Source organism: Mobula hypostoma, chromosome 13, assembly GCF_963921235.1.
Source record: "Mobula hypostoma chromosome 13, sMobHyp1.1, whole genome shotgun sequence".
Lineage (NCBI taxonomy): Eukaryota > Metazoa > Chordata > Chondrichthyes > Myliobatiformes > Myliobatidae > Mobula > Mobula hypostoma.
In genome coordinates this window covers 46,230,961-46,247,972 of record NC_086109.1, presented here as the reverse complement: position 1 = coordinate 46,247,972, position 17,012 = coordinate 46,230,961, and the positions used below count along the sequence as shown (strand labels likewise).

General features: G+C 40.5%; 1 protein-coding gene across 8 annotated transcripts in view; it reads left to right on the top strand.

Moving 5' to 3' along the window:
* LOC134355570 (ankyrin repeat and SAM domain-containing protein 1A-like) overlaps nt 1-17,012 on the top strand; it is a 441,540-nt gene that overhangs the window by 361,223 nt on the left and 63,305 nt on the right. For all 8 annotated transcript variants that reach the window (XM_063065625.1, XM_063065619.1, XM_063065621.1 and 5 more), the window contains one exon: nt 8,387-8,485. In XM_063065625.1, the coding sequence (XP_062921695.1) occupies nt 8,387-8,485 (99 nt within the window). The remainder of the gene's footprint in view (nt 1-8,386; nt 8,486-17,012) is intronic.

Sequence of the window (17,012 nt, the reverse complement as noted above, 5' to 3'; positions counted from 1 at the left end):
TCCGAGTCCATAGGACGCTTAAAGCAGCTGCGTAGGTTGACTCTGTGGTTAAGAAGGCATATGGTGCATTGCCTTCATCAATCGTGGAATTGAATTTAGGAGCCGAGAGGTAATGTTACAGCTATATAGGACCTTGGTCAGACCCCACTTGGAGTACTGTGCTCAGTTCTGGTCGCCTCACTACAGGAAGGATATGGAAGCCATGGAAAGGGTGCAGAGGACATTTATGCCTTATGAAAACAGGTTGAGTGAACTCAGCCTTTTCTTCCTTGGAGCGACGGAGGATGAGAGGTGACCAGATACAGGTGTATAAGATGAGAGCCATTGATCATGTGAATAGTCAGAGGCTTTTTCCCAGGGCTGAAATGGTTGCCACAAGAGGACACAGGTTTAAAAGTCTGGGTAGTAGGTCCAGAGGACATGTCAGGGGTAAATTTTTTACGCAGAGAGTGGTGAGTGCGTGGAATGGACTGCCAGCAACGGTGGTGGAGGCAGGTACAATAGGGTCTTTTAAGAGACTTTTGGATAGGTATATGGAGCTTAAAAAAATAGAGGGCTATGGGTAAGCCTAGTAATTTCTAAGGTAAGGACATGTTGGGCACAACTTTGTGGGCCGAAGGGCCTGTAGGTTTTCTATGATTCTGTGATAATGATGACCCTTAAAAGGCCTTCTTTGGCTTCAGGAGAAAGTTATACATGAATTCACCATGATTAAGATAAGAGTAGCAGGAAGTCAGCACAGATATAGGTTCCAGATATGTATTGCTTCAGTTCTGAATCATAGAAGATATGCAGAGGGTGTTGAGGCATAACAACAGTCCCATACAGTATTATTGGCATTTCCATATGTACTTTTCATCATTTGGGGTACTGTCCACGTGCGTACAAACATAAAATTCCTGAATTTGCTGGCAATTCTGTATCATCCTTTGCACAACTGTTCAGTTCAGTTTTTCATGAAATACAGTGGCAGAAAACAAAGTTGCATCAACTCTTCAAAGCTTAAGTCTATGGAATCTATCCAAAAACTTAGTGCTAACTTGGATCTGGTGCGGGAATTAAATCTCTGTTCATATGAAGGGAGTAAATTCAGTAAAGGGAGATTCTGTGCCTATGAAACCAAACCTGCTTTAGTGTCACTGTAACATGTAATTTCAAATACTAGAACAGGCTGTCACTCGAAACCCATTCACCCTTGTGAATAATTTTGAGTCTTTTTCTTCCAGTAAACATTAGTTGGCAATCATTTTGAGAAAATGACATTACTTAAGAACACAGTGTTACTACTAAGCTGTGTATCTGAAACATCAATTTTCAATCAACAAATGGGTCGAAGAAAAGTACAACACAGAAACAGGCCCTTTGGCCCATCTAGTCCATGCCGAAACCATTTAAGCTGCCTACTCCCATCGACCATTGCCTTCCATACCCCTACTATCCATGTAGCCAGACTTCTCCTAAACGTTGAAATCAAGTTCGCGTGCACCTCTTGTGCTAGTTGCTCATTCCACACTCTTGACAACCCTCTGAGTGAAGAAGTTTCCCCTCTTGTTCCCCTGAAACGTTTCACCTTTCATCCCTAACCCATGACCACTGCTTGCAGTCCCACCCAAGTTCAGTGGAAAAAGCCTATTTGCATTTACCCTATCTATACCCCTCATAATTTTGTATACCCCTATCAAATCTGCTCTCAATCTTCTATGTTCTAAGAAATACAGTCCTAACCTACTGAGTCTTTCCTGATGACTCAGGTTCTCCAGATTTACATCATCCTTGTAAATTTTAATCTGTACTCTTTCAACCTTGTTTACATCTTTCTTGTAGGTAGGTGACTAAAACTGCATACATTAATGTAATATAAAGAGTGGATTTATATATATAGACTCTGCTATTACTTTGCATGGGGAGTTTTGCACGGGAATACGTAATGATTTTTCTTATCCACTAGAATAAATTGGATTAGTCATAGAGTACTACAGGCCTTTCTGCCCATCCAGTCTATGCCAAACTGATCTTGTGCCTATTCCTATCTACCATATCCCTCCAATGTACCTATCCAAACTTCTCTTGAATTTTATAGTTGAATTTTCATCCACCATTTCCAGCAGCACCTTGTTCCACACTCACACCACCTGATAAGTGTAGAAATTTCCCCTCAGATTCCCTTCGAATATTTCACTTTTCATCCTAAATCTATAACTTCTAGTTCTAGCCTCATCCAGATTGAGGGGAAAATGCCTGCATGGATTCCCCCTATCCATACTCAAAGACCATATGACATAGGAGCAGAATTAGGTCATTCAACCCTTTGAGTCTGCTCTGCCATTACATCATGGGTGATCCTGGATCCCACTCAACCCCAAACACCTGCCGTCTCACCATATCCTTTAATGCCCTGACCAATCAGGAAACGATCAACTTCCACCTTAAATATACCCACAGACTTGGCCTCCACTGCAGACTGTGGCAGAGGATTCACTACACTCTGGCTAAAAAAAATCTTCCTTACATCTGTCTAAAAGGTCGCCCCTCAATTTTGAGGCTGTACCCTCTAGTTCTGGATACCCCCACCATACAAAACATCCTTTCCACATCCACCCTATCTAGTCCTTCCAACATTCAATAGGTTTTAATGAGATCCCCCCCCCCCGCGTTCTATTAAATTCTAGTGAGTACAGGCCCAAAGCTGCCAAACGCTCCCCATATGTTAACTCCTTCATTCCCAGAATCATCTTTGTGAATCTCCTCTGGACTTTCTCCAATGACAACACATTCTTTCTGAGATATGGGGCCCAAAACTGTTGACAGTACTCTAAGTGCTGCCTGACTAGTGTCTTGTAAAGGCTCAGCATTATTTCCTTGCTGTTATATTCTGTTCCCCTTGAAATAAATGCCAACATTGCATTTGTCATCTTTACCACAGACTCAACCTGTTAATTAACCTTCTGGGAGCCTAGCACGAGGACTCCTAAGTCCCTCTGCACCTCTGATGCTTGAACTGATTCCCCATTTAGATAATAGTCTGCACTGTTGTTCCTTTTACCAAAATGCATTATCATACATTTCCCAGCACTGTATTCTATCTGCCACTTTTTTACCCATTCTTCCAATTCGTCCAAGTCCTGCTGCAATTGCATTGCTTCCTCAGCACTACCTACATCTCCACCTGTTTTCGTATCATCTGTAAACTTTGCCACAAAGCCTTCAATTCCATTATCTAAATCATTGATAAACAATATGAAAAGCAGTGGTCACAATGCTGACCCCTTGAGGAACACCAGTAATCACTGGCAGCCAACTAGAAAAGGCCCCCTTTCTTCCCACTGGCTGCCTCCTGCCTGTCAGCCATTCTGCTACTTATACCAGTATATTGCCTGTAAAGCACACAATGCTCTAAATTCGACCTCAACAACATCTTACACAACCTCAACATAACATCCCAACTCCTGTATTCAGTGCCTTGATTTATGAAGGCCCACGTGCCAAAAGCTCTCTTTACAACCCTGTAATGCCACTTTCAAGGAATTATGGATCTGTATTCCCAAGCCCCTTTTGTGCCCTGCCCAAAGTGGAACACTTCACACTTGTCTGCATTAAATTCTATCTGCCATATTTCAGCTGATCTTCCCATCTGATTAAGATCATACTGCAAGCTTTGATAGCCTTCCTCGAAGTCCACTTTGTGTCTTCTGCAAATTTACTGATCTAATTTACCACATTATTATGGTCCATCTGCAGGTCAGTGGGACTAGGCAGAAAATGGTTCGGCACAGCCAAGAAGGGCCAAAAGGCCTGTTTCTGTGCTGTAGTTTTTCTATGGTTTCTAAACAGCAACAGACCTAGCACTGATTCTTGCGACACACCATTTGTTACAGGCCTGTCAGTGATGGCCTTATTACCACTCCGGCTTTCTCTTGCTAAGCCAGTGTATGGTCCAAATGAAATATTTTCCTTTGGCTGTACTCTTTGAAGTGCACCCGTACTTTTGAGATTTCTGCATGAACTATGAATTGAGAGTGGCATTTTCAGTTGTAATTTGTGAGTAAGATAAATTAGATTGGCTGCACACTATACAGATGCAAAGTTTACTTAGTGTAGTTTAAAAAAGTGCAACTTGTTATCCTAAACCTATCTTACATCTGTACTTCTTTAAGATGCTATTGCTAGATTTTCTGTACAGACCTGCAACTTGAAAATCACTGTCTCTGCAAGTTACTCTGTTCAATTCATTCTCCCCTTGATTCCTCATTTATAGCTCCATTATAATCAGTTGCTTGTTCATAATTTTAACAACATACATTGATTACTTTTGCTGATAAAACGTGCAACTGGAAAAATGTTTGACTATTAGTCAAATTTGCCTTTAAACTTGTTTGAAATTAGATACCCCTGTTTTCATACCACAATCTGTGATGACTGTTACTACTATATTTAACTTAACAGAAAATTCTGGATGCAACTACACCTTTTAGTTGCAGAAGCTTGCACTTAATATTTCTCAGGAATTGAAAAATGAGACATTTGTTACATGGTATCATGCCTGTTGAGGTCCAATATCAAGTTTTACTTATCATAATAAAGCACAAAATTTTAAGTGAATACTAATTGCAGTATATATGAGTACCTGCCTTGAACAATTCCTGATTTAACCTTGATCTGCATTTCTACTGCCAGTTTACCCTTCAAGCAAAAGCTCTTGAATAATTACCATAACACATAGGAGCAGAATTAAGCCATCTGGCTCATCGAGTCTGCTCCGCCATTCACTCATAAATGATCCTTTTTTTCTCTCCTCTTCAACCCCAGTTCTCGACCTTCTCCCCGTAACCTTTGATGCTGTGTTGAATCAAGAACTTATCAATCTCTGCCTTAAATACACCAACAACCTGGCCTCCACAGCTGCATGTGGCAACAAGTTCCACAAATTCCCCACCCTTTGGCTGAAGAAATTTCTCCGCATCTCTATTTTGAAAGGGCGCCCCTCTATCCTGAGGCTGTGCCCTTTTGTCCTAGACTCTCCAACCATAGGAAACATCCTTTCCACATCTACTCTGTCTAGGCCTTTCAACATTGCCACTTTCTTGCCCGTTCTCCTAATCTGTCCAAGTCCTTCTGCAGCCGACCTGTTTCCTCAACACTACCTGCCCTTCCACCGATCTTTGTATCATATATAAACTTGGCAACAAAGCCATCTATTCCATCATCTAGATCATTGATATACAGCATAAAAAGAAGTAGTCCCACCACTAACCCCTGCGGAACACCGCTTGTCACTGGCAGCCAACCAGAAAAGGATCCTTTTATTCCCACTCGCTGCCTCCTACCAGTCAGCCAATGCTTTAACCATGTTAGTAACTTTCCTGTAATATCATGGGCTCTTAACTTGGTTGGTAGCCTCATGTGTGGCATCTTGTCAAAGGCCTCGTGAAAGTCCAAATATACAACATCTATTGCACCCCCTTTATCCTACTTGTAATCTCCTCAAAGAATCCCAACACATTCGTCAGGCAGGAGTTTCCCTGAAGGAAACCATGCTGACTTTGTACTATCTTGTCCTGTGTCACCGAGTACTCCATCACCTCATCCTTAACAAGTGACTCTAACATCTTCCCAACCTCTGAGGTCAGGCTGACTGGTCTGTGATTTCCTTTCTGCTGCCTTCTTCCTTTATTAAAGAGTGGAGTGACATTGCAATTTTCCAGTCCTCTAGCACCATGCCAGAGTCCAATGATTTCTGAAAGATCATTTCTAGTGCCACCACAATCTCTAACACTACCTCTTTCAGAACCCTGGGATGCAGTTCATCTGGTCGGGGTGACTTATGTACCTTTAGGTCTTTCAGCTTTTTGAACACTTTCTCTTTTGTAACAGTAACTGCACCCACTTCTCTTCCTTCACACATGACGACATCAGGCATACTGTTAGTGTCTTCCACAGTGAAGACTGATGCAAAACACTCATTTAGTTCATCAGCCATCTCCTTGTCCCCTGTTATTATTTCTCCTGCCTCATTTTCTAGCAGTATCTATATCCACTCTCATTTCTTTTATTTTAATATACTTGAAAAAACTTTTATTATCCACTTTGATATTATTTGCTAGCCTGTTTCATATTTCATCTTTTCCCTTCTAATGATTTTTTAGTTGCTCTCTAAGTTTTTTAAAACTTGCCAATATTCTATTTTCCCACTAATTTTTACTTTGTTGTATGCCCTTTCTTTTGCTTTTACAATGGTTTTGGACTATTACAGGACTACTTTTACTAATTCAGTAGCAGACATTGGTTGTTCTTTATGGAATTTGTCAAAATAATAGTGAAGGTCTAATTGAAGCAGCTGGTATTTAAGATAAGTTTACTAGTGCACCATGCAGAAAAGAGGTAGCATGATTACAACACAAATCTGAACTTGCAATCATATTTGAGTGATCAAGGAGCTAAAACAAACTTCGTTGTACAAGAGTGCTGCAGTTTTATTATCATTCAAAGTTCAAAATAAATTTATTATCAAAGTAAATATATGCACCATTTAGTACCCTGTGATTCATGTTCTTGCGGGCATTCACAATAAATACAAAGAAGCACAATAGAATCAATGAAATACTGCACGCGACAAATGGACCAATATGCAAAAGATGGCAAACTGCAAATACATGAGGGGGAGGGAATGCAATAAATATCGAGAACAGGAGGGAGTTCATAGTTGAGGTGAGTATAGTTATCCCATCTGGTTGAAGAGACTGATGATTGATGGGTAATAACTGTTCTTAAACCTGGTGGTATGGGTCCTGATGCTCTTGTTTTTCCTGTTAGAAACAGCGAGGAAAGAGCATGACCTAAGTGGTGGGTGCCCCTAATGATGGATGCTGCTTTCCTGCAATAATGCTCCGTGTAGTTGTGCTGAATTGTGAGGAAGGCTTTACCTTGATGGATTGAGCCATATCTACTATTTTTGTCCAATTTTTCTGTTCAAGGACATTGGTGTTTCTAAACCTGGCATACATATGGCATTGGAGCTATGCTTAGCCTCCTTGTCAGAAGTATAAGGTGAGTAGAGCAGGCAGGCTTGTGGTGCACCTGTGATGATGGTGATTGTAGAGGAGATGTTGTAGTCAATCTGAACTGACTACGGTCTGCAAGTGAGGAAATTGAAGATCCAGTTGCATAAGGAGGTATTGAAGCCCAGATCTTGGAGCTTATTGATTAGTTTTGAGGGAATGATAGTGTTGAATGCAGATCTGTAGTCAATGAAGAACATCCTGATGTACGCACCTTCAGTGTCCAGATGTTCCAGGGTTGAGTGAAGAGCCAATGAAATAGCATCTGCTGTTGACCTGTTATGATGTTCAGCAAATTGGAGCAGATCATCAGACAGAAGTTGAAATACATTATCACCTACCTGTCAAAGCACCTGGACAACAGTTATTGAGGCAGGTTACCACATTCTTGTTCGGCACTGATATAATTGAAGCCTGTTTGAATTAGGCAGATACCTCAGACTGCTGAAGTGAGAGGTTAAAGATCTCAATGAACACTCAAGCCAGTTGAATAGCACAGGTCTTCAGTCCATCTGGGCCATTTGCTTTCCATGGGTTCACCCTTTTGAAGGATGCTCTCACGTCAGCCTCAGAGACTGAAATCACAAGATTGTGAGGGGCTGTGGGAGTTCATGAAGATGCCTTCATATTTTGTCGGTCAAAGCAAGCATAAAAAGCATTGAGCTCATCAAAGAGCAAAGACTTGTAGTCACTTATGTCCCTTGGTTTCACTATGTAGGAGTTGATAGCATTCAAGCTCTGCCACAGCTATCAACTGTTCTTCTGTGATTCAGGTTTGGTATAGAATGATCACTTTGCTTGTGATAATCGCTTTCCATGGGTCATACCTGGACTACTTGTGTTTTATTTTAGTCACCAGACCTGAATTCACTGATCTGACTCTCAGCAGATTGCAAATATCTTGGTTCTTCAGGGCTTCTGGTGGGAAGACTGGATGATCTTATGGGGACATACTCATCCACAACTGTCTTTATAAAGTCCATGACAACTGTAGCGTATTCGTTCGGACCCTCTGATGAGTCCTTAAACATGGCCCACTCTGCCAACTTGGAAAAAATTCTGAACCTCTCCTCTTGTCTTCTGTGACCACTGTGTGGTCCTTATCTCTGAACCTTGCTGTTTAGCCTCTGCCTTTATGCAGGTAGGAGGAGGATATTAATATTATGTTATAACTGAGGTTTACCTGATACCCAAATATTCTGTTAATTTTTCCTAAAATGTATACTTTTTTATGCATTGCAAGGACAAGCTGCAAGTTATCCTCATTTTTTAATGCTTATTCTATTGAGTTCTTTCAAGAACTTCTATATTTTTAATTCTTTTTACCCCAGGGCTCAAACATAATGGAAGAGCATGATTTAAGAGAAATTGGAATTCATGAAGCAGGACATCGACGAAAAATACTTCAAGCTGCACGTTCTCTTCCAAAGGTAAGACTTCTGATAGTGTTTCTATACCAGCAAACCAAAAGTAAATGTATATAAGAAGTGAGAGTTAAGACATGTACTGTGTGTAACATCAATATTTCAGTGAAGGGTATAACAAAGTATCGTTATTATTGAATATTAGTTTACTCTAAACAGCTTCATTTAAATAAGGTATGAATGTATATCAGTTTATAAATGATGTCTGATTCATGAGTTATCCTAATTACATTCATTGTAATTAAAGTAATTTTATAAAGTACCATATTGTAAACAATATGTATATCTTTATCATAGCTCTGGGTCTGTATATTGACAAACTTGCTGGACTCTTGAAGTGAGATGAGAGCAATAGCCCTTAAAGTCAAATCAGCACTTCAATGTGTATGGAAGAACATAAAGTGGAAACTGAAGGGAAAACTTACCATGGGCTGGTATTATTACTAGGTATAGTTACTTAACACAAAGGACAATGGTTGTGGTTTATTTAGCAGTGCTCACAACTCAAGTCTTCAACTACTTCTCCAATAACATCCACCCATTCTAATCCAAAGATTAAGATGGTTGCACACAATGTTCAAAGGGGCCTCTCCTTTTCTCATTTATGAGTATTCTAGAGCACGACTCAAACTTGGACTTTGTTGTTACTCATGTTCAGTGGCAGGTAGACCATAAAGACAAAATTTGATATCTTTGGTGAAATTTGGATCAATTTTCCATATGGTCTAAGATATGGCAAGCATTTTATTTTAATGTTGACACGCAAAGAATAATTATTGACTCGGCTTCATCTAGAATCATTGGCCTTCAGATAGGAACAGGGTATGTTGATATCATACAGTTTAGTCAGGCCCCCAGTTCTGCAACAAGGAGCTTGGTCACTTAATTCTAGAAAGTATATTGACTTCATTAAGAGTTTGAAGAGATTTGGTATGTCAGCAAATACACTTAAAAACTTCTATAGATGTACCCTGGAGAGCATTCTGACAAGCTGCATCACTGTCTGGTATGGGGGTGGGGTGAGGGAGCTACTGCACAAGACTGAAAAAGCTCCAGTGGGTCCATTTAGTTGGCTTCATCTTAGGTACTAGCCTACAAAGTACCCAGGACATCTTCAAGCAGTGGTGTCTCAAAAAGGTAGCATCCATTATTAAGGGCCCCCAACACCCAGGGCATGCCCTTTTCTCATTGTTACCATCAGGTAGGAAGTACAGAATATCTGATGGCATACACTGAGTGATTCAGGAACAGCTTCTTCCCCTCTGTCATCTGATTCCTAAATGGACATTGATCTCATGAACAATACCTCGCTGTTTTAATATATATTATTCTGGGTTTGTACAATTTTTAATCTATTCATTATACATATACTGTAATTTATTTATTATCATTTTTCTTCTTCTATATTATATATTGCATTGAACTGCTGCTGCTAAGTTAGCAAATTTCACGACACATGCCGGTGATAATAAACCTGAATCTGATGCTCTAAAGGCCAAATTGATTACAGGGCTTCAGGCTCAAAGTTTTTCATAAGAGGTGGAAGGACATCTTATTTTCTTTCAAGGAGTAATTGCATAGTGACTTCAGTTGTTTCAATTAATTAAACATCCAGATGACTTTGAAGTAAGTACATCAAGAGCATAGACTGGTCACACATAACACCTCACATTTCTTAAAACAGGTTGATGATTGCTTAAGTTGTTTCCTCTCATCCAAGAAAAATAGATTTGAAAAACAGGCCGTTGTGAAGACTGATGTTAAGGAAAGAGGATTTAATTTTCATTGTTTAAAGAGATTGAAGGCTGGAAAGACATTAAATAAAAGTGAATGAGGTGATGTGTGGGCACTTTTGTGAGTGATTGTGCAGAAATCTGTTAATTACTGATTTTAAAACCCTATTGGAATAGATTTCTGATAACAATGGCATTTCATTTGGAAATTTGTAAAATCATGTCTTAGCAGGAGTTGACTGTCAGCCTTTTCCAACAATAGATTCAAATTAATGATATAAAGTCTTAGGACCATTGGTATTTCCATGCCAATTGTCCAGACAAATAGAGAGGGTAGTACATGAAACTGCTCACTGGCAGAGGTTGAAAAGACTTGGAGGAAATAAGATAAAGCACTCTTTCCTGCATATTTACTCTTTAAGGTACTCTTGTAGATCAGTCAAACTAGTTATGACTCTGAAGATAATGCAAGTATTGATATTGAGCATCATTGAGTAGCTTACTGCTGTACAATTGGCATTTGGCAACACTTCCATTGCTTTGTTGACAATTTATAATGATCATTGGCCATATTGGATTCATCCTATATTTTATGCATTGAACTAGTTTTGACTAGTGTTTGAAGTGAAAATGGAAAAGGCTTTGGGTACTCAGCAGATCAATTACTGGCTAATGATGCATCTAAGTGGTTCATTTTGACAGTTTCTCTGATATATTGAATTCTAATGTTGTGTGCAATGGAGATACTTCTCTAATGAGACCATAAGACTTAGTATCTTAGTAATGAGACCATAAGAATTGGGCTTTCAGACCTTGTCAAGGTGTCACACATGAGGCTGATTGGCAGGAGACAAAGAACGGGATTGAAGGTAGCCTTTTCTGGTTGGCTGTCGGTGACTAGTGGTGTTCCACAGGGGTCTGTGTTGGGACCGATTCTTTTTCTGTTATATGTCAGTGATTTGGATAATGGAATTAATAGCTTTGTTGCAAAGTCTGCAAATGATATGAAAATGGAGGGGCAGATAGTTCTGAGGAAATAGAGACACTACAGAAGAACTTAGACAAACTAGGAGAATGGGCAAAGAAGTGGAAGATGGAATAGTGTCAGAAAGTGTATGGTCATGCACTCTGGGTGAAGAACTGAAAGGGTTGATTATTTTTTAAATGGAGAGAAAATACAAACAATTGAGGCACAAACGGACTTGGAGTCCTTGTGCAGAATTCCCTAAAGGTTATTTTGCAGGTTGAGTCTGTGGTGAGGAAGGCAAATGCGATGTTCGCATTAATTTCAAGAGGATTGGAATATAAAAACAAGGATGTGATGTCGAGACTTGATAAAGCACAGTTGAGGCCTCACTTGGAGTATTGTGAGCAGTTTTGGGCCCTTTATCTTGGAAGGGATGTGCTGAAACTGGAGAGGGTTCAAAGGAGGTTCATGAAAATGATTCCAGTATTGAATGGCTTGTCAGATGAAGAGCATCTAATGGCTCTGGGCCTGAATTAACTAGAATTCAGAAGAATGAGGGGTGACCTCATTAAAACCTATTGAATGATATAAAGGCCTTGACAGAATGGATGTAGGGAGGATGCTTCCGATGATGGGAGAGTCTAAGACCAGAGGACACAGCCTCAGAATAGAGGGACATCCATTTAGAATGGAGATGAGGAGAAATTTCTTTAGCCAGAGAGCAGTGAATCTATGGAATTCTTTGCCACAGGCAGGTATGGAGGCCAAGTCTTTATGCCTATTTTAGGCAGAATTTATAGATTCTTAATTGGCCAGGGCATGAGGGGATACTGGGAGAAGGCAGGAGATTGGGGCTGAGAGGAAAATTGGATCAGCGATGATGAAATGGTGGAGCAGACGCAATGGGCCAAATGGCCTAATTCAGCACCTATGTCTAAGACCACAGACATAGGAGCAGAATTGGGCCATTCAACCCAGCAAGGGTTGAAATTGCTCTGCCATTTCATCATAAGAATTTAAGAATGTAAGGAATAGGAACAGGAGTAGGCCATCTGGCCCATCAAGTCTGTTCCTCCATTCAATAAGATCGTGGCTGATCTGACCATGGACTCATTTCCACCTACCTGCCTTTTCCCCAGAACCCTTAATTCCCCTGCTATGCAAAAATCTATCCAACTTTGTCTTAAATATATTCACTGAGGTAGCCTCAACTGCTTCATTGGATCATAGCTGATCCATTTCCCTCTTAACCCTATCTCCTGTCTTCTCCCCTTAATCTTTCACACCCTGTCTAATCAAGAACCTATCAACCTCCACCTTAAATGCACCCAGTGACCTGGCCTCCACAGCCACCCCATTGCACCGAATTCCGTAGATTTACCACTCTCTCATGAAAGAAATTCCTCCTCATCTCTGTTCTAACTGGATGCTCTCGGTATTTTGAGCCTGTGCCCTCTGGCCCTAGACTCCCCTAGCAGAGGAAACATCCTTTTCCTATCCATTCTTATTTGGGCCTTACAACATCCGATGGGTTTCTTTAAGATACCCCCTTCATCCTTCTGAATTCCAGAGCCTTCAGTCGCTGCTTATATGATAGCAAGCCTTACATTCCCGGAATAATTCTCGTGAACCTCCTCTGAGCCTTCTCAAATGTCAGCACGAGGACTTCCAGATCCCCTTGCACCTCGGATTTTTGAACTTCTCAATAGTCTATGCTTTTATTCCTTCAACCAAAGTGCATGGCCATACACTTCCCGTCACTTTATTCCATCTGTCACCTCTTTGCCAGTTCTCCTAATCTAAGTCCTTCTGCAGCCTCTCTGCCTCTCCAAAATTTGCCTCAAAGCCATCAATTTCGTCATCTAAATCGCTGACATAAAACATTCCCTCCACACCTCTCTGACGTAGTGGGGAACCGCGTACAAGGCAAGTTACAGCAGTGGTTTTGCCATTGCCTTCTGCCGGGTGAGTTTCCAAAGAGATCACCAGCTCAGAACCCAGCACGGATGGAAGGCATGCAGGGGAGCCGGCTGGAGCTGGATTTGAACTTGGGACCTTTTGTCCCGAAGTCCGACGCTGATGCCACTACGCCACCAGCCAAGACAGGAAGGGGAAAGGAGATTGAAAAATAGGTAAATTAATGCGAACCACTATCATTATCCTCAGTACTTCTTCCAGGCAGTTTCTAAGAGGAGAAAGAAGGTGTGTTATAACTTGCCGGGGAAAGGGCCAGTTTCATGGATGGGATCTCCTTTTTGCATGCAGTTTTTAAAATGAACACAAAAAAAAGCATGGAAACTGAAAATACTGAATGGTGTTAGTGCTTAACATTTAATTCTTTTGCACTTGTTCCCTGATTTCAGGGGAATTACTCTACAAAAACCTATATAATCAGGTGGGGACCCTGGGGTTGCTTATTTTTAATCTAGCCATTTAGTTTTGTGGAAAGACTTATTAGAGGTTTGTGCTGTGAAATTGCAATCGCTGACTATTTTAAACGCATATAGCACTTTCCATTTCATCACCTTCACTAGATTTCCCATGGTTATAAAGAAAAGAAATAACCTTTTCAGCCTGCCATGTTTTTGTTTTATCGTTTGCCATGCTCCAGTTAATTTCCCATGTATTACTTACAGTCAAACCTACATTAGGATGAAAAAGTAATGGGGGTTTGTGAAGCACAAAAGTGGTCAGTGGAATCAATTTGTTAAGAAAGCCAATAGCTAAGCCAAACTGATCAAATTAACTGAGTTCATAATGGAATAGTTTTTTCACTGGTAACAAGGTTTTTTTCCAGGAATAAAGCTTCGCTTTTTGATTTGGCACTTTAGAGCCTCTTGACTTGACTGTGTATAAGTGCAGGGAATTATATTGCTGTTGTCATTAACAGCGTCTCTATTTCAGTAAAGTCTTCTTTTGCCTTGTGATATCAGCCTTTTGGTTGTTTAATCTCTTGTTTCTAACCTGAGCAGACCTCTTTCTGATCTTGCTGCCATTGCCCTTTTCCCTACCTTTCCAATTGCTTGAAACTTCTTAGATTTGTGACAGATTCTTGATCTGACAAGATGGAAAATTTACCTTTTTGCCTTTGCTCAATATTTCCAGCACTTCCCATTTATAGTTCAGATTTCCAAATTGTGCAGTAACTTGCAGTTTCTTTCCGGTTGACTATCTCCACGGATAAATATCCCAGGAGGTAAACTAATTTCAGCAGAAGAGATGGTGGGACGTCTTCCAGAATTCTAATACCTGCATTTGTGCAAAAAGGAAGTTTCTATAGCCATGAAACTATAAGAGATGAGAGGAGAATTAAGCCATTCAGTCCATCGATTCTGCTCTACTATTTCATCATGGCTGATCCATTTTCCCTCTCAGCCCCAATCTCTTGCCTTCTCTCTGTAACCTTTCACGCCCCGACTAATTCAGAACCTGTCAATCTTTGCCTTAAATACACTTAATCACCTTGCCTCCACAGCCACTTGTGGCACTGAACTCAACAAATTCACCACTCTCTGGCGAAAGAAATTTATCCTCATCTCCATTCTGAATAGATGTCCCTCTGTTTTGAGGTTGTGCCCTCTGTTTTTAGACTCCCCCACTGTAGGAAACATTCTCTCCACATTCATTCAGCATCCTTTTCACAATCAATAGGTTTCAATGAGATCCCCTGTCATGCTTCTAAATTCCAGTGAATACAGGCCCAGAGCCACCAAATGCTCCTCATAAAATAAAATTCTCAGAACCCTCTGGAATGTTAGCACATCCTTTCTTAGATAAGGGGCCAAAACTGCTCACAATACTCCAACTGAGGGCTCACCAGTGCCTTCTAAGGCCTCAGCATTACATCCTACGTTTATGTTCTAGACCTCTGGAAATGAATGTTACCATTGCATTTGCCTTCCTCGCCACCAACTTAACTTGCAAGTTAACTTTCAGAAAATTTGCACGAGGACTCCAAAGTCCCTTTACACCTCGGATTTTTGTATTTTCTGTCCTTTAGAAAATAGTCTATGCTTTTGTTCCTTCCATCAAAGTGCATGACCATACACTTCCCAACACTGTATTCCATCTGCTACTTCTTTAGCCGTTCTCCTAATCTGTCAAAGTCCTTCTGCAGCCCTTCCGCACCTATCTTCGTATCATCCACCAACTTGGCCACGAAGCCATCAATTCCGTTATCCAAACCATTGACACATTTAAAAAAAGCAGTACCAACACCTGCAGAACACCACTTGTCACCAGCAATCAAGTAGAAAAGGCTCCCTTTATTCCCACACTTTTGCCTCTTTCCAATCAGCTAATGCTCTAAACATGTTAATATCTTTCCGGTAATCACCTTGGGCTAGTATCTTGTTAAGCAGCCTTGTATGACAACTTGTCAAAGGCTTTCTGAAAATCCAGTGCACAACAACAATACTCCATTGTCTATCTTACTTGTTTTTCCCTCAAAGAATTCCAACAGATTTGTCACACAAGATTTTACCTTAAGGAAACCATGGTGACCTTAACCTATTTTACATTGTGCCTCCAGATATCCTGAGACCTCATCCTTTACATTCAACTTCAACACCTTCCCAACCACTGAGGACTAGCTAACTGGCCTACAATTTCCTTTCTTCTGCCTCCCTCCCTTCTTGAAGAGTGGAGTGACATTTGCAATTTTCCACTTTTTCGTAACCATGCCAGAATCAATTGATTCTTGACATATTATTACCAAATCCTCCAAAACTCTTCAGCTGCCTTTTACAGAAACCTGGAATGTCATCCATCTCATCCAGGTGACCTATCCACCTTCAGACCTTTCAGTTTCCCAAGCACCTTTACCCTAGTAATTGGACTCAATTCTGCGCCTGACTCTCAAACTTCCTACATGCTGCTAGTGCCTTCCACAGTGAAAATGGATGCAAAATACTTATTTTGTTCGTCCGCCATTTATCTGTCCCCCATTACTACCCCTTCAGAGTTATTTTCCAGCAGTCCGATATCTACTCTCGCCTCTTTTTACTTTTCATATATCTGAAAAACCTTTTGGTATCCTATTTTGATATTCTTGGCTAACTTACTTTTATACTTCATCTTTTCCCTCCTTATAGTTTTTTTTAGTTGCCTTCTGTTTTTTTTTTAAAAGCTTCCCGATCCTCTTAACTTCCCACTAATTTTTGCTCTATTACTGTGCTCCCTTTTGCTTATGTTGTCTTTGACTTCCTTGTCGGCCACAGTTACTTCATCCTGCCTTTAGAATCCTGCTTCTTTATGGGGATGTACAGTGGCATGCAAAAGTTTGGGCAACCCTGGTCAAAATTTCTGTTACTGTGAATAGTTAAGTGAGTAGAAGATGAACGGATCTCCAAAAGTCGTGAAGTTAAAGATGAAACATTCTTTTCAACATTTTAAGCAAGATTAGTGTATTATTTTTGTTTTGTACAATTTTAGAGTGAAAAAAAGGAAAGGAGCACCATGCAAAAGTTTGGGCATCCCAAGAGATTGGAGCTCTCAGATAACTTTTACCAAGGTCTCAGACCTTAATTCGCTTGTTAGGCCTATGGCTTGTTCACAATCATCGTTAGGAAAGGCCAGGTGATGCAAATTTCAAAGCTTTATAAATACACCGACTCCTCAAACCTTGTCCCAACAATCAGCAGCCATGGGCTCCTCTAAGCAGCTGCTGAGCACTCTGAAAATTAAAATAAATGATGCCCACAAAGCAGGAGAAGGCTATAAGAAGATAGCAAAGCGTTTTCAGGTAGCCGTTTCCTCAGTTCGTAATGTAATTAAGAAATGGCAGTTAACAGGAACAAGTTGAGGTCTGGAAGACCAAGAAAACTTTCCGAGA